Source organism: Labrus mixtus, chromosome 5 (assembly GCF_963584025.1).
Source record: "Labrus mixtus chromosome 5, fLabMix1.1, whole genome shotgun sequence".
Taxonomy (NCBI): domain Eukaryota; kingdom Metazoa; phylum Chordata; class Actinopteri; order Labriformes; family Labridae; genus Labrus; species Labrus mixtus.
Genome location: NC_083616.1, coordinates 29,723,089 through 29,745,292, shown reverse-complemented (window position 1 = coordinate 29,745,292; position 22,204 = coordinate 29,723,089). Strand labels below are relative to the sequence as shown.

At 40.7% G+C, this 22,204-nt stretch overlaps 1 protein-coding gene across 3 annotated transcripts in view; it reads left to right on the top strand.

Moving 5' to 3' along the window:
* vps13a (vacuolar protein sorting 13 homolog A) overlaps window positions 1-22,195 on the top strand; it is a 47,452-nt gene extending 25,257 nt beyond the window's left edge. The window contains exons 42-76 of one of the 3 annotated variants that reach the window (XM_061038903.1): window positions 203-346; window positions 577-678; window positions 1,536-1,688; window positions 1,775-2,030; window positions 2,915-3,075; window positions 3,443-3,546; window positions 3,682-3,994; window positions 4,207-4,343; window positions 5,210-5,504; window positions 6,445-6,549; window positions 6,687-6,833; window positions 7,443-7,574; window positions 7,706-7,839; window positions 8,395-8,463; window positions 9,532-9,664; window positions 10,399-10,456; window positions 10,543-10,714; window positions 10,840-10,993; window positions 11,471-11,617; window positions 11,817-11,898; window positions 12,008-12,077; window positions 12,803-12,917; window positions 13,043-13,156; window positions 13,245-13,390; window positions 13,480-13,561; window positions 13,688-13,801; window positions 14,547-14,622; window positions 14,986-15,149; window positions 15,265-15,310; window positions 15,427-15,550; window positions 16,484-16,598; window positions 19,107-19,192; window positions 20,581-20,704; window positions 20,789-20,863; window positions 20,974-22,195. In XM_061038903.1, coding sequence (XP_060894886.1) covers window positions 203-346; window positions 577-678; window positions 1,536-1,688; window positions 1,775-2,030; window positions 2,915-3,075; window positions 3,443-3,546; window positions 3,682-3,994; window positions 4,207-4,343; window positions 5,210-5,504; window positions 6,445-6,549; window positions 6,687-6,833; window positions 7,443-7,574; window positions 7,706-7,839; window positions 8,395-8,463; window positions 9,532-9,664; window positions 10,399-10,456; window positions 10,543-10,714; window positions 10,840-10,993; window positions 11,471-11,617; window positions 11,817-11,898; window positions 12,008-12,077; window positions 12,803-12,917; window positions 13,043-13,156; window positions 13,245-13,390; window positions 13,480-13,561; window positions 13,688-13,801; window positions 14,547-14,622; window positions 14,986-15,149; window positions 15,265-15,310; window positions 15,427-15,550; window positions 16,484-16,598; window positions 19,107-19,192; window positions 20,581-20,704; window positions 20,789-20,863; window positions 20,974-21,021 — 4,497 coding nt within the window. In that variant the 3' untranslated portion in view covers window positions 21,022-22,195. Of the gene's footprint in view, window positions 1-202; window positions 347-576; window positions 679-1,535; window positions 1,689-1,774; window positions 2,031-2,914; window positions 3,076-3,442; window positions 3,547-3,681; window positions 3,995-4,206; window positions 4,344-5,209; window positions 5,505-6,444; window positions 6,550-6,686; window positions 6,834-7,442; window positions 7,575-7,705; window positions 7,840-8,394; window positions 8,464-9,531; window positions 9,665-10,398; window positions 10,457-10,542; window positions 10,715-10,839; window positions 10,994-11,470; window positions 11,618-11,816; window positions 11,899-12,007; window positions 12,078-12,802; window positions 12,918-13,042; window positions 13,157-13,244; window positions 13,391-13,479; window positions 13,562-13,687; window positions 13,802-14,546; window positions 14,623-14,985; window positions 15,150-15,264; window positions 15,311-15,426; window positions 15,551-16,483; window positions 16,599-18,551; window positions 18,969-19,106; window positions 19,193-20,580; window positions 20,705-20,788; window positions 20,864-20,973 lie in introns of those variants that run through there. The other 2 variants (XM_061038904.1, XM_061038905.1) reach the window with 2 other exon arrangements.
* Window positions 22,196-22,204: the final 9 nt, after the last annotated feature.

Below are 22,204 nucleotides of genomic sequence, written 5' to 3'. Positions count from 1 at the left end.
CAATGACTCACCTTAAAATACTTACAGGCTGCTCACACTCAGAAATACACTCACAATTTTAATTCTCAACTTTCCTCATTTTTATTCCAGAGTATTCCAGTATTCCAAGTATTTTATTCTGGACATTGAATTTAGTTCAAGATTTCCCAGTTTGTTGCATTAAAAAGTGTGTGTCATTGCATTGGCTCTCTGTCTCCACTAGGTGAGCATCAAGTCGATATGTCTGACTCTGGAGGCTGGAGTGGGACACCGCACGGTCCCAATGCTTCTGGCCAAGTCCTCCTTCCATGGAGACGTAACAAACTGGTCAACGCTCATTAATTTACACAGCGAGCTCAACCTGGAGGTAACACACACACACACAAGTTTTTCTTTCAAAACATTAATCATAGAATCTTATCCTAATCTTTAACATCACACAATGAAATTAAAACAAATGTTTGGTCAACTCAAATATGAAGATGTTGCACATTCTTTCAAGTCTCTCATAATGTTAAATGTTTATTTACACTAGTTTATGTCAGAACTCGTTTTGCTGCGTAGTTTACTGAGGATTTAATGTGTTTTTGCCTCTAGGTTCATTATTATAACGAGGTAATGGGAGTGTGGGAACCGCTGCTGGAGCCATTAGAGGATGAGACAAGGGACGGTTTCAGACCATGGAGACTGGAATTAAAGGTGCGATAAGCGTAAGCTCTTTTCACACATGCACTCCTGAAAGTTTCTAAAACATTAAGTGCACAAAATCTTTCACCATGTTGATATCATCTCTGCCTTCACACCTCAGCTCACCGTAACTTCCTGTGGGAATTTTATATAAGGGGTTGGCAGGAAAACGTGGCAATTTGCATTCACAGGTGCAGTTCAAACTCAACATTTCTAGAAGTTTTCAGGAGTTTTATGCATGGAAAGGGCTGTATATTCAGAAAGAAACAGCTCTCGATACAATTTAAAGAGGACATATTATCCCCATTTTCCACCTTTTCAAACAGTCCCCCTGTGGTCTAAATGAAACATCTGTGCTGTTCTTTGGTCAAAATATAACATGAATCATGAACCAGAGGAGGTTTGTGACCCTGTATAAACCAGCTCTCTCAGAACGCTCCGTTTTGGTGTGTGTGTCTCTTTAAATATTTAAATAATTCTTTTTTTTTACCAGAATCCCACTGTGACATCACAAGGAGAGCACATTTGAAACAGAGCATTTTTCTCTGTGTTGTAAGACTTCTGCAGACCACAAACAAAGGACTGGATGAGTTTATTTCACATTTTGTGGGTCTGTAGACACTCAGGTTACCCAAACATATGTTCAAAAACATTGTAGAAGTTGATTTTTCATAATATGTCCCCTTTAAGAGGCCTCTGCAAAAATGTATTTTCACTGGTTCTATTATTTATTTGTTGTTTACATAAAATTAACATTTTTTGTTTTATTGTATTCAACACTTCTCAGAACAGAACTCTCATGTTTAGCTTCCGAAGAGTTCAAAAAGTACGTTTTTAAACTTTAAACCCTTTATTGTTCCGATGTCTAGATGAAGAAGAAGCCGGTGAAGTCCACTGGATTGTCAGATGAGGTGGATTACCAGATCCCTGACTATAAGACCGTCATTGTCGTCAGCAGTAAAGACCAGCTCAACATCACCCTCTCCAAATGTGGACTGGCCATGCTGAGTAACCTTGGCACGGTATGAGAAGGGCTGCAATCATTTCAGCAGGAAGTCTTTTTATGTGCAGTCCATCCATCATTGTTATGGTCTCATCTTTTTCCCAGGCGTTTGCTGAAGCTGCCAAACAGACAGCTGACTCCTTCCAGAAAGACGAAGCTCCGTTTGTAGTGAAAAACCGCCTGGGCCTGCCAGTGTCCGTCCGCCACAGTGACATGTTTAGTCCCATCGGCCTGCAGAGCACCAACAGCACCGTGCAGCTTCAAGACGGGGAAACCCTCGGGATGGACTATTCAAGAACAGACTCGGACCAGTTCTCTGCTATGATCTCCCTGAGTGGAAAGGACTACTACATACAGCCCAGTAAGTTCACCTATGTGCACAATTATATTTTGTATGCACATGTAAAAGTGTGTTAATCATAAATATGTATAGAAAGATGGACGACATAACAGCTCCCAAAAGTGAGCTTCGAGCCCCCCCCCCCCCAATGACAGGCTGCAGTATAGGTCATAAGCTCCGCCTCCTCCATGTTAACAGATGAGACATCGGTCAAACCAGACCATTACAAATTTACTTCAAATAAATGTAGCTCAAAAATGGTTTCTGTCATTATAGTTTGTTCTTATCGTGCTGATTTGTGTTTAGTTGTTATTAGTTATTTGATGCTATAAAAAGGGGTAATAATGCAATGCCAGCTCTGTTAATATAAGGTTCCTGAGTGAGAGGAAACGTAACAAACACTAACACAAGAGATGTTGAACTTTCCATAACCGTGAGTGTTTGCTTTAAACCGACATAAGAATCACATCTGCGGTGGATCGTACTGACCTGAGGGATCGTTTTATCAGTGAATGTCTTTTTTTATATATATATATAAAAGGGGGAGACATCTAACCAGTGGCCGAGTCTCTACTGAGCAAATCTGGTTCACCAAATGACAACACCAGTTCAAAATGTCGGAGCCTGTCACAGCGGGGTTATTTTGGCTTCAGTTTTGTACAATAGGAGGTTGTGGAGATGCATTGTCCATCTTATTATTCAGTCAGTAGAAGTTGTACACAAATCCTAAATTATACTCGCCTTGTATTTTATCTTTCTCAATCCAGTTTGTCAATTCCTTTACATGATGACCCATTTGTTGTTGTACAGTTTATAGTTAAAACACGTCTCTTACGATTAAACTTCTCACATTAAAAATACCTCGATTGCATATGAACTGCTTCTATTTCCTCCGTGCTCTGCAGCTCCAATGGGCCACACCTCAGCCAGCGTGATCCCCCTGATCAAGGTGGGCAGAGGAATGTACAGCGTCATGCACAAAGAGTCAGGAGTCACTCGTTTCCTCGTCTGTCAGATTTACTCAGTGGAGGGCAGCAAGTACATCAAGATCCGCTCTCCTTTCCAGGTACTTAATATGTTTCGGTTGTTATGCTTTCTGTAAATAAATATTTGATGGTGTTTTGTAAGGACATAAATGACACTCTCCCATGGTGAGTCCCACTAGACTAGATCTATTAATAACTTAACCCAGATTTAGATTATTAAATATGTATTAATGTAATCAAGCCAGGAAAGATTGCACTTCCTGTTTGTAGAGACACATCGGTTCTTCCAGACTATACCATAATTGACCAAAATGTTTCCTTCTTTTTAAAATGGTAATAAGCCGCAGTTTGAGATCAATCTTTATGTATCCGATTGGGAGTACAGATTCAATTGTAATACCAAAAGAAATAACCTTTGACCCTTGTTTTTTTTCATTTTCCCTGCAGATCATCAACCATTTCTCAATCCCCTTCAAAGTGTTTGAAGGATCAACATGTCTGGGTACAGCTCTCCCCACTGAAGAGTTCTGCGTTCCTCTGGACTCATACCGGTAAAAACAAACACAAACAAGCCGACAAATATTCACTCTCAGAATTTTTTTTGTCTAATTCTCTGTCTTTTCTGACTAAACCTCTACACCTACACAAAGTTAATACCCACATTGACTCTCTGCTGCCCCCTTCAGGTCTGAGCTGAGTCTTCAGCCGATAACGGAGGACGACGCTGACAGCAAAGAGGAAGAGTTCGAGAGCTCAGAGGGCTTCAGCTACGAGGACGTCAGCAACCAGCAGTCAGAGACACGCCTCCAGCAGACATGCCGTCGCCGCGGAGACCAGGGTGGCGTTTTGATTGTCAACATTGTGCCGGTAAAAGACGCCGTGACGTTCAGAGACACCGGAGGAGTCGGGGAGAACTTCGATGTGCCCTTTGTGCTTCACCTTTGGCCTTCTGTGCTGCTCCGTAACCTGCTGCCCTACCCCATCTCATACAAACTGCAGGTGAGACGTGTCTGCTGATTGTTGAACGATTTAAAAAGGAGTTCAGAGTTGGGTTTTGTGTGTTTCAGCTCACCACATGGTATGAGAAATGTTTCAGACATTGCAACAAAAAAAAAAAAGACTTTTGTAGCTCCATTATAAGTGAGGGGTTTTTGCTAACGGTCTTGTTAACGGATACAGCATTAATAATGTGTCAATCTGATGCCCAACAGGACAGTGGGGTCTCTGCTCCTGAAGCCACCCTGGACCCGGGTCACTCTGCACAGCTTCATACTGCAGTCATCAACCAGTCAAGTATGGATCTCTGCCTGCTGAGCTACCTGGCTCAGGACTGGTGTGCTAAGTACAGGTTAGACTTAAACTCTTTTTCATTATTATTATTATTATATATATATATATAAGCCCTTTTCAGACTGCAATCCCACTACAGCGCTTAAAGGCTTTATATGCGATCTTTTGATCCAGCAGATGTCGCCCTTGAGCACCAGCATGAAACCAAAACAACTCGAGGTGCATTGTTGTGTTAGCATGCTAATGCTAGCTATCTTTATTATGCTCGTATCTTCACACTGCATGTAAATTTACCTGAAATGAGCGTGATCTAGAAACACAGTTTAGCAGTGAGTACAGTATGTTATTCTTCTTTTCTCTAGTCCCTCAATTAAACAACTTTTATACACGAGGGGAGGAGTCAGCCGGCCGTCCGGGCGATGTAAACAAAGTGAAGATAGGACTCTGAAAACATCACAGACAGTGGGACTCGGTTGTTACACCCATTGTAGACAGTCATGACTCACAGAGTTATTTTCAGAGGATATACTTGATTTCTATTACATTTTATACACACAGCGCTGCGCTCCCTTGGTGGCTTTGCCAATCCCGTCTCACCCCTGTAACGCCTCTGTTACTAACACCGAAGACGGTACAGAGAGGGGTCACTTCGTCCCCCCAGTATGCCTCTGTGACATTCAGATTGAAGGTGAAATGTCACAGGGACCGTAGTATTAATTGGGCTATAGTGTCCTTGTAATCTAATGTGAGCATATTGGTCATTCCTAACAATTTGTGTGGTGTATGATAAATACGTTTTTAATTACAGAAAGGGCAAAGGGGTGGCGCAGTGGTTAGTGCGCACGACCTATGTATGAAGGCTGTGGTCCTCCAAGCGGGCGGCCCAGGTTCTCATCATAATAAACTCATTCTCCTCTCATAAAGTCTCCAAAGTGACCAGGAGGAGATCACCTTCATCGTGTTCCAGTCTCTGAGAGAGAGCGATGAAGACGACGGGGAAGGGGAGGAGAGGAAGAGGGCTGAGCTGGATATAGCGGTGCATGTTAAATATGACCTGGGACAAACTGTGATCGCTATCCACTCGCCGTACTGGATGGTGAACAAGACGGGCAGGTTGCTGCAGTACAAGGCGGATGATATCCACCGCAAACACCCGCTGGACTACGACATGCCTCTGCTCTTCTCCTTCAAGCCCCGATACTTCCTGAAAAATAATAAGGTCAGATTTTTAAAGTTGATTCAAAGAGAGAAAAAAGTTTATTTAATGTTTTCTGAAAGAGCACTTAGAAAAATCAAGACATTTCAACTATGAGGCCAAAATAACACTCCAGTACAACCTATGGCTAATCTTAATTACTGTATATGTATTTAATTTATTTATTTTATAGGGATGCTACAATTTGAGAGCAATCAATACAGGGCTTGAAATTGATTTGTTGCTAAGAGTTTCAGCTATTGCTAATACTTGATATAGTCCTCGTTGCAGCAGCCATGGGTTTGAATTTGACATCTGCCCTTTGCTGCAGGTCATCCCCTCTCTCTCTCCTCCTGACATTTCCTGTCTCTCTTTAACTTTCCGATCTAATAAACGCCAAAATGGCCCACAAATACAACCTAAAAAAAACACACGTAAATACTTTACACCAATATAATTTCTATTAAGGTTGTCAATATTTTTGATACTTTTTGATAAAACGATACAGTCTCCCATATTTGAATGATCGATTGTTTCAAAAAGGACCAAAGCTTTAAAGTAAAAATTCAGGTGTCAGTCACATTTTTTACCAAAAGCTGCTGCGAGCATAAAGAGAGAGAGCACGGTCTAAACCGGCGGTTCTTAGAGTTGTTGAAGTGGGTTTGAGAAGGTGTGCCAAAAAGTCTGTGAACACTTTTGAAACATGTTTTTTATGTTCCGTTTCTTTGCTCTGTCACATGTTTTGTACCATATGAGGTCCAAGCTGCACATTTTTTCAGTAAATGTATCTGATTGGTAGAAAATAAATTAGAAAATTGAAGTACAGCGATCTAAAAATGAATACAGATTCGGTTTGCTTTTAGCCCGCTCTTGAACTTTTTTAGCAGAAGGTTTTAAATCTGGGATTAATTTAAATGTAAATCTTTAATGTAATGAATGTAATGTTGTTTGTTTCCTCCCTCAGGTGCGTCTTATGATCTCAGACAGCGAGCTCTCAGATGATTTCTCTCTGGACACTGTGGGCAGCCATGGAGATGTCAGATGTAAAGGCCGGTACAAAGATTACCTGGTAAGATTTTTACATCCACACTAACTGTTTCATAAACCTGATGAGGAGCTTTACTTAAGATGTTTTAAGCCAAATGTGTTGGTTAATAAGTACATGATATGAATCTGTGTGTTTCTGTGACCTCTATCTGACCTCAGGTGGGTGTGAAGATCGACGCGAGCAGCTTCAGTTTGACTCGTATCGTGAGCTTCGTGCCGTTTTACATGCTGGTCAACAGAACGAAGCACAGCGTCTTCATCTGTGAAGAAGGACAGGACAACTGGACCGAGGCTCAGCCCGAGCAGGTCAGACACAAACAAAATTACACTCTTCATTTACAGATATCGTAGATTTTTACTTTCATGGCAACAACAAATTCATATCTTAAGTTATCAAATGCAACCTTTTTTTTTAAGCTGTTTTAGTCAAATATAAGGTTCAAGACAAAATGTCATAATCAAATGTAAGAGAGGGAAGTTATAACTTAAGAGGGAACCTTAATCTAAAACTACGATCTATGCTCGCACAACACTGAAAAGAAAGTTCATACAGTCCTGCTGGATCAAGGTTTTTAAAAGATTTTCAGTTGAAATCCTTAAAGCCCCGACACACCAAGTAGCAAAGTCCGACTGTGGCATCGCTTTTTGTCTTGGACAAAAAGTTGCACTTGATCACACCGCAAATACCACAGCCGACGGCCAACTACCACGTACGTTTTGTGCTTGCATGAGAGGAAATAACTCTCCATGCCAGCAGGCTGCGGTATTCTGTAATCGTCATTCCAAAAAGGGGGATGAGGACGAGGACAGAGAAGAATGCAGGTCCAACTAGGACAGACGGCTGACAATCTTCTTGGTGTGTCAGGGTCTTTACTGGTCAGTGTTATTGAAGGTTTTGCTTCATCCTACTTTCAGTCAGCTATTCCCTTCTGGCCCGAGAACGACACCAAGCGGCTGAAGATCAAAGTAGACGGGTGTTTATTGCCTCCTCGAACGATTGACTTCACACGGCCAGAAAACTGCCTCCTGCTGCACCTGGACAACTCTGTGAGTAGACACGTTCACCCAGAGAGTTGTTTCTTTATATTTCACATATCATCTTCTAATAAATCAGTATTTAAAGCATAGACACCCTCGTAATATAATCCAGACTGTTATTTGTGTTCTTTTGTCTGCAGGTGGGCGGGATCATTGTAGATGTGAACCTATCAGAGCACTCGGCCACCATCCGATTCTCCGAGTACCACGACGGTGCAGCGCCTTTCCTCATCATCAACCACACGAAAGACCAGACTCTGCACTTCCATCAGAGGTGAGAGGTTTACACTTTTATTATTGAAAAGTAGCCTCAGACTGAGAGAGAGAAATGAAAGGAGTCAGGTGTTAAACATGACGGAGATCATGTGGGTGGGGATTGGAAACTGGATGAAATGAGTTAACGTACTTCTTGAGGATGCATCGGAGCAACGTTTATATGTTTATGTGGTGAAGCTAAACTGAAGACTCAAGCAAACCTTCTGCAGGAAATGTCTTAATTTCATCATATATCAGCCTTTCTTTGGTTGTAAGTGTTGTCTGAACATGTGTTTCCTTTTTGCAGAGCCTTTTATATAATTAAGATGTTCCCCACCTGCCGTAAATGAAGAAGAGCACAATCACTTATCAGATAATTTGCTGCTTGTTTAATTTTGTATCAGCAAAGTAGGACTCGTTCATGCATACTTTCTAATCCTCGTTTGATTGATAACTATTTTGCACGTGTTGAATTCTGCAATCTCTTGTTGCAGCGGCCTTAATCAGATCTTCTTTGTTTGATTGTTTTTTTTTGCTCATAGCCATTTATATTTGTGTGTTATGGGTCATGCAGTGCTCGGACAGAAGACACGTGGGTGCCTGACTCGCTGCTCGACCTCTCCTTCTCGGGGGAGGAGGAAAGGTAGAGGAAAAATGGGAAGGGAGAAAAAAAAACTCTGGTGACACACTCTGAACTCAGGAAAAGTCTGAGACGGGAGGGGACGGGAGGATAAGAGCGATGATAAAAGGGGAATCTGAACGTGCTGCATTATGTTGTTTGTTCCATAAATGAATGAAGGAGCAAACAAACAGTGCAGCATGTTGGTATGAAGTGATGTAACATTTAAAGGGTCATTTTTACTGTGACAGCACACCTGAGTGCAGAGTGGTGTCCATGTGAAGAGTTCAGGTAAATATAAAAAGGAAAAGGACCGCTTCAGCTCTGACTGGGTTTGTCTGTGTAGTCTGCTCCTCTCACCTTTAACAAGAAGAAACACATTCTGTAGGATCCTTATCAGAAGACATATCATGAAATAATTCTGTCTTTATTGACTTGTTTTGACACCTGTCGGCCCTTAATTATGTATTCATAATGGACCCACATACCTCTTCTTTTACTGATGTTCTGGACATGTTTAAGGTTGAGTTAAAGGAGCAGGTTAGACATCCAAACCCAAACGCTCATCTATTGTTATGTTCCTTTCAGCTCTTATCAAGCGTCTTCACTCGTAGATAAAGTAGTCCTCAATGCTGCCGACTGGATGGGATTCTGCCCCGAGGAATCTCACCTCCTGCTTCTTTCAGTATCTTCTGTTGTGTTGCCTCTTATTTTCATCTCCATTCTGTAAATGACGGCTTATTTCATCTTCTTCTCAGAGTGTATGCATATTTTAAACCTTACGTCCCCAGAGGAGAGGTGTTGGGGACTCTTCAGTCTTAGGCGGCTGTTCCGTCGTTTACTGTCATGTTTCTGTCTGTTGACGGGAATTGTTTGTTTTCTTGTCATTACGGGACTTTGGATTGGATGGTTGTCATGGCAGTAGACTCTTGGTGGTCGGGGCTGTGTTACATTGTTTCTCTGTTTTATATCGTTTACTTTGTACCGCCGTCTGTCGTTATTTGCTTACCGCCGTCTGAAATCAGCGGGAAAAAGAAGGACCTGTAGCTGATATATACCGTCTGTGTGTGTGTCCTCGTCCTGTGTGGGCAGCTCTCAGAAGGAGGCAGAGCAGGAGGAGCTGGAGGCGGGGAAAGTGGTGCACTACACCTGGACTGAGCCCACGGGGTCCCGCGAGCTGTGCTGGAGGTGTGGTGCTTACAGCGGGAAGCTGAAGAGTGAGGAGGTACTGTAACTGAGACGCGTGAAGATTTTACAGTATTAATCCATTTATTAAAAGCTCCTGTGGTCATGGTGACCCCCTGTGGACACTCTCACCTCTTCGATGATTATGTCCATGTGTTAGCATGTTTTCTGACTGATCTCAGTTAGCTGTTGTGACCCTCTCCTTACTCACTCACAATGATGAGCCACAATCAAAAGAATTTTCAGTCCACAAAAAGTAATTTATCAACACTATTCACAAAATTAATCAAACTTCAGGGAGAGCACCCGCAAACAAAATAAAGATAACATCCAAGTAAAAAAACAAAACAAATGACCTTACCTCAAATAAATAGAAAGTACAGGAGTTTTTCCGAACTCCCTGACAGAAAATCAGGCACTTTTGATGTATAAATATTGTCCAGTTTTCAACAGATTGCACAGTTTTAGTCGAGAAATAGTCAAGGTCTAAGGTCTGATAAAGAAACACTGAGCTGACATCTCTTTTCAAAGATAAAAATCTTCATATCTGACTAAAAACCAAAGTTTGAATGATGGTTGTTGATGTCTCTTTGTTTTGTAATAATCTGTAGAAGTGGAGTTGGTCTAGTGCTTTCGTTTTCTTGCATCTTTAGCACTGCAGAATAGTCTTCACATGTAGGTAAACACACAATAATTATTATTATGTTTCTTTATGTGAAAGCTGTTTTGTTTGTTTATACAGTATTTGTGTTTTTTCTGCCCCTGCCCTTTTAGGACACACTTCAGGACATGAACACCGAGGGGCGACTGTTCTTGATCTCCTTCTATGAAGGTAAAAACAGCAAAGAGCTCGTCTTTAATGCATCCTTTTAATTTAGGGGTAAAGAAAGGGTTAAATCAGTGTGTTGTGGTCCAAAGGTCTCCAGCGTGTTGTGCTGTTCACCGAGGATCAGCACATCTACAAGCTGCTCTGTGAGAGCGAGAAGGCGCAGCTGGCTGAACAGGAAATCATCTTGTCGCTCAGGAACGTCGGCGTCTCTCTGATCAACAACAGCAGCAGCCAGGAGGTCTCCTTCATCGGGATCACAAGGTAGATGAGCAGCCTATCGATGTGTGTCGTAATGATGATACGTATATGTGACGTCCTGGTTAGTCCTGCACCATTTATACAACGTCATTATTTTAAACCTGCTTGCTTCTCTTTTGTCGTCTAAGCTCCGATGAGGTGTGGGAATTGAAGCCGAAGAAGAAAAATCGCTGGAAGACTCTGAGCACTAAAGAAGCCGAGCTGCTGGAGAACAAGTTTAAGGAGTACATTGACTCTGGACCCGTGGACCACGCCATTGTGGAACTGGAAAACAACTTCCAGGTTTGTTTGCCTTGAACATTTGCTGAAACTTTCTTTTTTTTCTATTTATTGATTTACTTACTTCCTTTCTGTCTTATTTGTATTTAGTATTCTTTTAGTATACTTATACAAGTTTTAGTATAATTAGATAGTGCCTTGTTGTGTATGTTCTGAGGTGCCCTTTATTTGTTTCTTTGTCTAATAATTTATGTTTTTTCTGAGTAGTTTTATTTGAAATTTCAGTGAACACTTTAAAAGAAAAGTTGATTAGAGAGGTAGTTAGAGGTTAATTGCAGGGGTGTTGGTGGCCTTGTGGTTGGAGCTTGGTACCGGACTGTGGCTACTTTCCACGCATTTCATTCCCCACTCTCTCTCTCCCCTATTTCTGACTCTATCCACTATCCTGTCTCTAAATAATAAAGGAGTAAAAAAAGCTATAAATAGACCTTAAATTGCAGATCAAAGTATTTCAACGTTGTGTTTGTGATTGTGTTCCAGGTGATTTTCACTCCAAACGGCGTGGATATGCGGATGTTGGAGCCGTGTGAGGCTCCTCTCAGGAGGCACTTCTTGCCCGGGGTAAAAGTGGAGTACAGCGTCTCAGCTCGACAGAGCGCCTACCGTGTACAGATTCACCGTATTCAGGTGAGAATCAGTCTCATTTAAACAAAATATCTGACCGTTAGATGCAAAAATGAAAATCTACTTCCTCTAAGATCTAATCTATTCTTCAGGGTATTCCACTAAAGGCCCTCCTAAATGCTTTGCTCTGCATTCGTTTCTTAATGTATGTTTTTTTATAATTCTTTACATGCTCTGAAGTATACGGCCTCTCCTCCTACAGATCCAGAATCAGCTGCCAGGAGCGATATTCCCCTACGTGTTCTATCCTGTAAAACTGCCAAAATCCATCACCATGGACTCAGGTCTGTTAGTCCAGCTCCTACAGAGCCATGTGTTAATTTACCTTCACATGTACTGTGAGTATGCTGGGTTTAAGTCAGTAATTTGATTTCATGTGTATTTGTCTTGTAGAACCCAAACCTCTAACAGACATCAGCATTGTAACGAGGACAGCAGGGCACTCTGACATCTCACGCATCAAGTAATCCTTTTTCCATTTGATTGTTTTCCCACTTTGTTTTCCTTCTTTGACCGTCTTCAAGTGTCTCTGGACTGTATTTGTTTGTTGGGAAGCAGAGTTTTTTGCTCTGTTCTCTTCCTTTAAATAGATGTTTTTCTCATTTTAGCAGGCACAGAAATAATGTAAATCTAATTTTGATCAGTTCCCTACTGTTCTATTAGTCTGAAGAGCATTTGTTTTTTAATATTTTAGCCAAATGCAGCCGTGTGATCCCTAGAAAAATCATTTCAAATTACATTATCAATTAATCTGCAGATTGAACATTGTTTCCACAATATTTTTAAAATTAAATTAACTAAATACACAGCTTCCCAAGGCCCAAAGTTAGGTCCTCAAATATTTTATTTTGTTGAATAAGAGATTTTATCTGAGTACCATTTTACACAAGCAGAAACAGAATTATATTTAAAAAGATGTAACTTACCAATGCTTCAATAATCCTCTTTGAAAAATGACTTAAACGATCAAGCAGTTATCAAAACAGTCGTCAATAGATTTCCTTTCTATCAGCTTATCATCACATTACAGTTTGTGGCTTCATTGATTTGTTTTTAATCTTTGAAATTGTTTTTAACATCTTGAATCATTGATATTTGGAGGCTTGCCTCAAGGTGTGCCATTTCAAATCCGTCGTATTTATACAAATCAGTATGTTGACAATAGTTTGCGTTGGTATTCTTCCTCAGGTACTTCAAGGTGTTGATTCAGGAGATGGATCTGAAGCTGGATCTTGGCTTCCTGTATGCCATCCTGGACTTGTTCACAGCTGAGTATGCCAGCACCACCAGCTCAGAGCAGGAGGTCAGACTCCACCGCTAAGCCTGTGACACATTGATCTAATATTGAATGACTTAAAGAGCCATGAGATGCACCTTTACCTCGTTCATTCATATCTCTGTGTGCATGTATTTGTCTGATTCCTGCAGGTGGAACTGTTTGAGAAGGACATAGAGTACATCAAAACAGAACTGAACCACGTCTCTGCTGCAGACAACTCTCCAATCAGCCTCTATGAGTACTTCCACATTTCACCCATCAAGGTCAGTGCACCATACAGGATGTACTTTATGTAGGTGATAATATAATCAGGAACTCATTATCAAGTTTTTTTTGGTGCTTGTTTTGCAGCTTCATCTGAGTTTCTCTTTGAGTTCTGGAGGAGAAGACGGCATGAAGGAGAAGAGAGACAAAGAGCTCATTCCTGTCCAGTCGCTCAACCTGCTGCTGAAGAGCATCGGCGCCACACTCACCGATGTGCAGGACGTCGTCTTCAAGTAAGCACGCATGCACGTCTTCAAATACGACAACACGCACTGTAAACCAAACACTGCAGCACTTTTTATTATTCTGCTGTGTATTTCAGGCTGGCCTTCTTTGAGTTGACCTTCCAGTTTTGTACAACCCAGCAGCTGCAGTGGGAGGTCATCAGGCATTATTCAAAGCAGGTAACCCACATTCACCCACAAGCACATACAAAGCCTCCGTATTTAAGTATGAAAAATGCAGCAGAAATGATATGGGTTGGCCACAAGTCCTCTTACCTGTTTCTACTTTTTGTGTCCATATTTCAGGCTATTAAACAGATGTATGTTTTGGTTCTGGGCCTGGATGTTCTTGGAAACCCTTTTGGACTGATCAGAGGGCTGTCAGAAGGAGTGGAAGCCTTTTTCTATGAGCCTTATCAGGTAGGGTTGTAATAAAAGGGAAGGATGAGTGCTTAAGTGTATAAGCGTGTCTTCTATGTGATAAACTTTAAAGGTCACATATTTCACAAAATCCACTTCAACATGTTTTTCTAACACTAATATATGTCCCTAGTCTGTCTACAAATCCCCCAATAATGAGAAAAGTCCATCCTCTCTGTCTTTTGCCTGCTCCACTTTTCAGAAAATGTGTGCTCAAACAGGCCGTTTAGAGATTTTCCCTTTGTGACATCACAAAGGGCAGTAGCCCCTCCCCCAGGTGGGTGACACTCCCACAGCTAGGTATTTGTTCTGCCCTCTCTGTCTCTGCCTTCTCACCGTAAACAATAGGGCATGGAGTAAGAAAGCCAGAGCTGACCCAAATCCTTCCAGAGAGGGGGCGTGGTCAGACACAGCTCATTTACATATTTAAAGGTACATACACAGAAACAGCCTGTTGTGAGCAGGGCTGAAATAGAGGGGTTTATAGACATGATCAAATACAGGATCAGAGCGGATTTAGAACCAGAAACTTCACACATGTTTTGGGGAGCTCTGAGACTTATTTAAACTGGTTGAAAAGGAGGAGAATATGTGACCTTTAAATATCGTGAAGGACTTTAGAGAATGTTTGATAATTCCGACGTTTGAAGGAAATGTGTGAAAACAGCAGCAAGACTGTTTTAAACCCTGACAGTCCAGACTTCATGTCCTCTTCTTGTTTAACTGTTATCTTGGGGGTTTCCAGGGAGCCATCCAGGGGCCTGAGGAGTTTGTGGAGGGAATGGCTCTGGGCGTGAAGGCTCTGGTGGGAGGAGCTGTAGGTGAGTACCGGCTCATAGGAAAAATAAACCTGTGAAAATGTGTCTGAATTCTTTCTTTTCAGACCATTGCTTCATTTGAAATTGTTTTATTCTGAGATTCTATGTATGTGACATCGATTCTACAACTGTCTCTGCATTGAAAACAAAGTTTTATGATTGTGTATTTACTTTTCCTGTGGCCCTTGAATGCACCAGAATGTTGAGTTCACCTCAAAATAAATGTGTTAAAGAAATCAAACAGCCTTTTGCCTTGTCATATAGAGCAACATAAAATAAGTAAACAAACTTTTTGTTTCCACACAAAAGAAGAAATGGAAACATTAAAGGCTGCTGTGACTGTAAACATTCATATGTGCCTTGCAGGTGGTATAGCGGGCGCAGCCTCCAGGATCACGGGCGCCATGGCAAAAGGCGTCGCTGCCATAACGATGGACGAAGAATACCAGCAGAAGAGACGAGAGGCGATGAACAAACAACCCAGCGGCCTGAGAGAGGGGCTGACCAGGGGAGGAAAGGGATTAGTGTCTGTATGTACCCAAACTTTCTGTTACAGTAGAATCATAGAAGCCTTAAAGACGGTCTGCAAACCAAAAAAAATCTTCTTCATGAGTAAATGTTTGGTAATGTTGTGTTTTCTTTCAGGGATTTGTCAGCGGGATAACAGGGATTGTCACCAAACCAATCAAAGGTATGTTGATTTGTAACCTCATTTAGATGTTGCATGTTCTGTTTTGAATATTTAATGTAATATTTAATACTACTGTATGTGATACAAGTGATTTTTGATGATGTTTAATTTTGCAGGAGCCCAGAGGGAGGGTGCAGCTGGATTTTTTAAAGGTTTTGGGAAAGGCTTGGTCGGTGCTGTCGCCAGACCAACGGGCGGCATAATCGACATGGCCAGCAGTACTTTCCAAGGGATCAAGAGGTACGTTCATATCTGTTTGTGTGTATTACAGTGGGTGAAGTAGGAAAATGTTTCAACTTTGTTAGGTGCTAGAAAAAATCAAACGGCACCCATACCTGTTTTGATACCACAGCAACAACAACAAAAACTTCTGGCCATCCAAAGTTAAGTTTGTTTTTGATTTCCAACCTGCACACACTGCCCATACAGAAACAGTTATTGAACACATACCAACATTTGGCATAATGTAAACTGTAATAAATGATAAATCAGATTGACCTCTAATAATGTGAAAATAAGATGTGTCTACCTGATAAGCAGTGATAATCCAGAAGAAGTGTGTGTTGATGTCTGCAGAGATTCTCCTCTCTGTTTGCCCTCTTTGCTGATTTTCTTGCTATTTCTGACATTTCATGAGCGTCGGTTATTGTGCAGTGGTTTGAAACTCTCTGTCAACAGTCTGCAAGTTTGGATTATTAGAAACACAGCACCCAGGGGGCGTCGCGTCGCTCTCCTCTGCTGTCTGTATCAGATACTGTTATAACTGGTTTCATCCTCATGAGATGACAAAGGGACTTGAAACTCTTTTCTTTATGTCTCTTAATGTTTCTGTACCTTTCATTACTATCGAACATAAAAATAACAGATTCTGTTGTTTAAATCAGATAGCATCTGGGAGCGCTGTTGGCCAAATGGTTAGGGCGCGCGCTCCACGTACAGAGGCTGCAGTCCTGGGTTCAAATCCGACCTGTGGCTCCTCTTCCCCACTCTGTCTCTCTCCGTGATTTGACTCTATCCACTCTCCAAAAAAGCCCCAAAATAAATGTTAAAAACCTCTTCAGAAGGTTTAGTTTTTGCGATTTGTTAATGTCAGAGATTGTGTGCCTGCAGAAAAAGTTACAAAAGGTGTCATTTAAGGCGAGTCTTAAAATATCTTGTTCGTCTTATTTTTAGGGCAGCGGAGACTTCACAAGACGTTGAATCTCTTCGCCCTCCTCGCTTCATCCACGAGGATGGTGTCATACGCCCATATAAGAAGATGGAGGGCTTCGGCAGCCAGATGCTCCAGGTAGGACAAAGACCGTTACATGAATATACTCTCCATAGTGGGACCGTGGCAAAAAAACCACTGATAAATATCCATAATTTAACTGAAATGAAAGAGGGGAAACTCAGTATGATATTTTTCTTTGTAATCTCTTTGTGATTTAAAGAGATTTAAATTAAGCATATTTTTCCAAGGTTTGCCTGTGGAGTTGTATGTTTGTGTGTTTACAGACACATGAATACAGCCAATCATCTTGCCTTCATTCACCTTTATTATTTTTTTTAACAATATGTTTATTGAGTTTTAAACATTTTTCCAAGACACACAATTACAATTAAATAAATTCTAAGGGGAAAAAAAAAGATATACACATGCACATATATACACATTTATAAAATAAGGGGGGAAAAAAGTAAAATATAATAATACAAAATAAAAAAGCTTTAATTATAAAGTGTTGCAAAATGATTACTGTCCATATTAAATAAAAATAACCAAATGGAGTACATTGCCATAGATGATTTTGTTAATCACAAATATTCTGCAAAAACGACCACAATTACAGACATTGCCAACTATTCACCTTTATTTTAATCCGTTTTTCACTTTTACTGATGTTAAAGAATGCAGTGGTCTTTCTTATTTCAGATCGACCGCAGATCGTTGTATATTTAGTCATTTGCTTTTTATACATAGGAAGGATGTTTATTAGCACATTAACCTGGATGTGGTTCAGAATCTGTTTCAGTTTTCCTTTATTGAAGCATCGAGTTTAATCTGTTGGTCACTTTTTCTCTGCGGACATTATTTTAGCACTCGGGCTTGATGGATTGGTTGGAAGTTTGTGCTTATGAGTCACAGGTCAGAGCTGCACATTAAGATCATCTATTAAGATAGATGCTATTTTTTTTTAGATGATTTTCCCGACAGGTTTTACAGAAAGGTGACAAATTAAAGCATCATGAGCCTCTTTCACACACATGCACTGCACTCCTGAAAGCAGCTTGTGACATTATCTGGACTTTAACCTGCCAACCCCCTAGTAATAAGTCTGCAAGAAGTCGGCATGTGCATGTGGGAAAGAGGCTTTAGAAAGATGCCGGGGCAGAACATCTGGCTCTTTTTGGAATCAATTCCTCCTAAACATATTCCCTCGTTTCAAATAGGGCTGGCCGATATGTGTTCTTTAAGATATATCGATATATTTTCAATCCAGATATAGTCGAGGACAATATCATTAATATCGATATAGTTCATGTTGCATTAAAATAACGTCATACGTTTCTTCTTTAGAGCTGCCAGTTCACCTATTTCTCATCTCACTGTCTCTCCCTCTTCACCCTGCTCCTCTCTCTCTCTCTCTCTCTGAGCCAAACAAACTAAATGCATAACAAAACACACAACTGTGTTTATTTTGTTGTGCAGAAAATTCATTAATTTCACAAACAGGTCGTTTATTTTCATGTACATGTTGAACTTGTGCAACTGACTGTTAATAAAAGACATATCGATATATATCGAGTATCGCCATTCAGCGAAAAAATATCAAGATATGAGTTTTGGTCCATATCGCCCAGCCCTAATTTGAAGCGTCTCTCAGATGTATGCCGAGTCTGGTCGGTACCTGGTATTTAGTTTTTCTTACTATATTTGTCTTACTATATTCAGAGTTTTGCTTTAATCTGTCACCCCTCTGTGTCCCAAGCTTTAGACTCACACTGTAGATAGATGTGGCAGTAAAAGCGTTGGATATTTAGTCGTCTTATTAGACATTAATTAGGACCAACGGCAAGAATAATGTAGCTACACATCCTGGTAGATGTGTGTTAAACCTGAGAGGCTTCACGCCTGGTGTCTTTAGAGATGTGAAAGGTTTGTGGTGATTTGAGAAAGACATTCAGTCGGGTAAGATTAAAATGACACTAACATTTGGATCTCCTGGCTCTGACTTTGACTCTGCTCTCATGTCCACAGAGGAGGGAGGCGTACAGTGAGTGGAGTAGATCTGGCTCACAGGATGAGGCTGATGACGAGTGAAGCTTTTAGACGCTAGAAGTTGACGAATGTAGAGTAGCTTTAACGTAGTCTGAGTTCAAGTGCTTCTAGATTAAACTCTTTTGAAAGATTGACCGAAAAGAGGAGTTTGAGAAATGTTTTTTTTTAGGTGTTCATGTACTTGATTTCTTTATTTATTGTTTATTTATTTTCTTCTTTTCACCCATTACTCCTCTTGTCGTTTCATCATTTCCCCCCTGAGCCACAGGAGAAATCTTTTCCATATTTTATCTATCCTCATCATCACCTTTTTGAAGTTTCTGTTTCTTCATTATTATGTCTTTGTTTTCCCATTCTGTCAATCACTGCCCCTCCAACAATAAAATGTTTACCCGTCACAGTCTTTGTTTCATCCTTTTGTTTCATCTTCACCCACCACGTTTTCATTTTTCATCAGTTCATACATATCTTACATTTCATACTGTACGTTGATTCAGACACTCAGGTGTTTCACTTTTTCTTCTCTCTCCTCAGAAAATTGAGAATGGACGTTTTGCCAAGTACAGATACTTTGCTCACGCTAAGGTCAACGACTCGGACTTCCTCATGATCACAAAAAGGTAAGGGTTTTTGTTTGTTGCTGTTTCTTATTCAAGATTGAGTTCGGTTTGGATGAGCACTACTTTTTTATTCATGAGATTGTATCACAGAACATGTTTACTTTAAGTCTGCCTTTAGTTTATATTTGATATATATTTCCGTCTTGTTTGATGTTGAGCAGCCTGCTTATGGTGCGTTCAATTAACCTCGGAATTTAGATGTTAGCTTATCCTGTAGTGACGTCACACCCGAGTTGAATGCATTACAGTAACGAGTTGGCAACAAGTTGGATGAGCCACATTAAAGCCTCCAGGACTACATGTGTTGTGTTAGCTTGTTCCAGGCGATAACAACACATTCACATGAAAGCAACTTAACATGTCCACAGATAGAATCGTTGTGATCCATTTAATTACGCAAAAACAAGACTGAGTTGTCAGTGAACTTTATAGTGTACAACTTAAACTCTACTGTTGATGCACGTAGCAGCCATGTTGGATTTTCTGAGAGTTTCCGAGATGGAATTCCGATTTCAGGGAGCCTTCCTGATGACGTATAAAGCCTGGCTCACTCTGCAGGATAATCGGGCCGATTTGACCTCCGATTCTTCCTTCCCGACAATCTCAGGGTCGCTCCCGACTCAAGACTGCTCGGACCCGATTATCTGTTGAGATGATCTCGTAGTGTGAGCGGTACAAAGATCCAATCTTAACGTCCCCGATCTGCCCGGCGATCGTCTGGGACGCCCCGATTTATTTCAAACATGTTTAATGAAAGGGTCTGGCAGAAGTTGTGTGTGACTACAATATAATCACCAGAGACAAGGGAGGACTGTAGTCATGACGACCAGCGGCAGGACGCAACTCGGCGTTTTTTAGGTTTCAGTACAGATCATCAGTGCAGCACTTTTCTGAAACTTGTATCCATATATCTACGATTGTATCAACTTTTCTATATCCTACAACAATTTCCACTTCCTTCTCTTTCACCAACCGTCGTCCTTTGTTTTTTTCAAATGAAACTTTATTAACAACTGTCAACGCTCCGTCCTGATTTCACTCGTACAGTGTGAGCTCTCCGGCCGTGCCCGACAATCGGGTCGTACAGTGTGAGCACGTCGATCTCAGCGTGAGCTGACATGACACCCCGACGTTTATACAATCGGGGGAAAGTCGCACGGTGTGAGCCAGACTTAAGACTGCCAACTCGGAATTTTCGACTTCCGAGATCAAATGGAACGCACCATAACTTCAAACAAACCATTTCTAACATGTTTCAGTGATCTCAGTACCTGTCCCATGTGGTGATCCATCTGTAACTAACCACTATTAACTGAATAAAACTGTGTGCTTTTAGCTTCTTGTTTTTCATCAACTATTGATGTCTTCTCTTTTCTTTCTTTTTTCAGGGGAATATTTTTTGTGACTAAAGGCACGTTTGGTCAACTTACCTGCGAGTGGCAGTATCTGTTTGAAGAGTTCACCAAGGAGCCGATGATCGTAGAGAGCCGTCGACTACGCATCGAAGCCAAGGTTGACTCTTAAAAATGAAATCCAAATAGTTTTTTAAGACATTTAGCTGTGTCCTGTTCTAAAAACTCCTCTTGTGTTTGACAGGAGAGAGTGAAATCAGTCTTCCACGCCAAGGAATTTGGAAAGATCATAAACTTCAAAACGTCTGAGATTGCCACGGTAAGAATTTTTTTGACTCTTCAGGTTCTCCTATTTATTAATTTCATTATAATAAGAGCCCCCTGTGGTGCGACTCATGTTTCCACTTTGCTTCTCATCTTTTTTTTCAGTGGGTTCTTTCCAAACTGGAAGAAGCAAGAGAGAGTTTACCGAAGTAATGAGCAATCAAGACGATTTAGAAAACACACACACACAGACACAGACACACCACCTGTGTGTGAGCCAGTGCCTTTGTTAAAACTGCATGCTACTGTTGTTTACCTTTAAACACACAACAAACCAGTACGTTGACTGTTGGTGTGTGACGGAGGTAAAAAAAACAAAAAAAAAGCTCAGTGAGTAGTGTGTATGTGTGCATGCCAAGAAAAAAAAAGTGCTACAAATGGTCAGCTGGTGACTTGCATTCATTTAGCTCAGATCACACTGAACCAGACTTCACAGTCTTCACTCTGTTTGCACTCCATCATCTGTATCATTGATTTTTAAAGACTGATTGTATTGACATTAAAGCTGAATCTTACGTTCTAAACACACCTCATCACTCATCTGCGTTCAGAGTCATTTCAGTTTGCCTTTATAATGCCACAGTTCAGTTTGCCACACACACACACACACACACACACACACACACACACACACACACACACACACACACACACACACACACACACACACACACACACAGAAGAAGATGTCGAAGCATTGCTTACAACATTGAGGCCAAATCAAGCATAATTGTTGTAGCACAATTAACATTGTTGTACATTTTACTGGATTATATAAAAGGGACACTTATTTAAAATGTGAGGTGAGGCTTTATAACACATGTAATTGAAACTACTGTGTCCGCTTTCTTTTACTTTCTTACTCTATATTCTCTTTCTTTTGTACATTTTCTGCAAAAATGACGACTGTTCAGTGTGTGATTTAGAGACGCATGTTATTTTTATATTGTACTGGGTATCAGTCTGCTGTATATTGATCTAATAAAGTATTCTGTCTGTATATATCTACCCTCACACGATGGCCTGTATTGAGGCATTACAGGTTGTAATTTTGTGATTTTTATGTTTTTATACCACACATATGCAATGCCAAATATATTACTGAATTATGCAGAGAGAATATATTTAAAAAGAGAGAAATCCTAATAATGGTCAGCCGCTGTTTACTATGTGGGAATGGTTTGACATTTGCTTTGGTTTTTCGGGTGCTACGCAGCTTAACTCGACAAAGTGTTTCTGTTTTCATGTTTGTCATTTATGCTTTTAGTGGCTTCGTGTTTTTCTCCTAATGTTTTCAAACAAGATTTAATAAAATGTGTGTTTCAAGTTTCAGTGC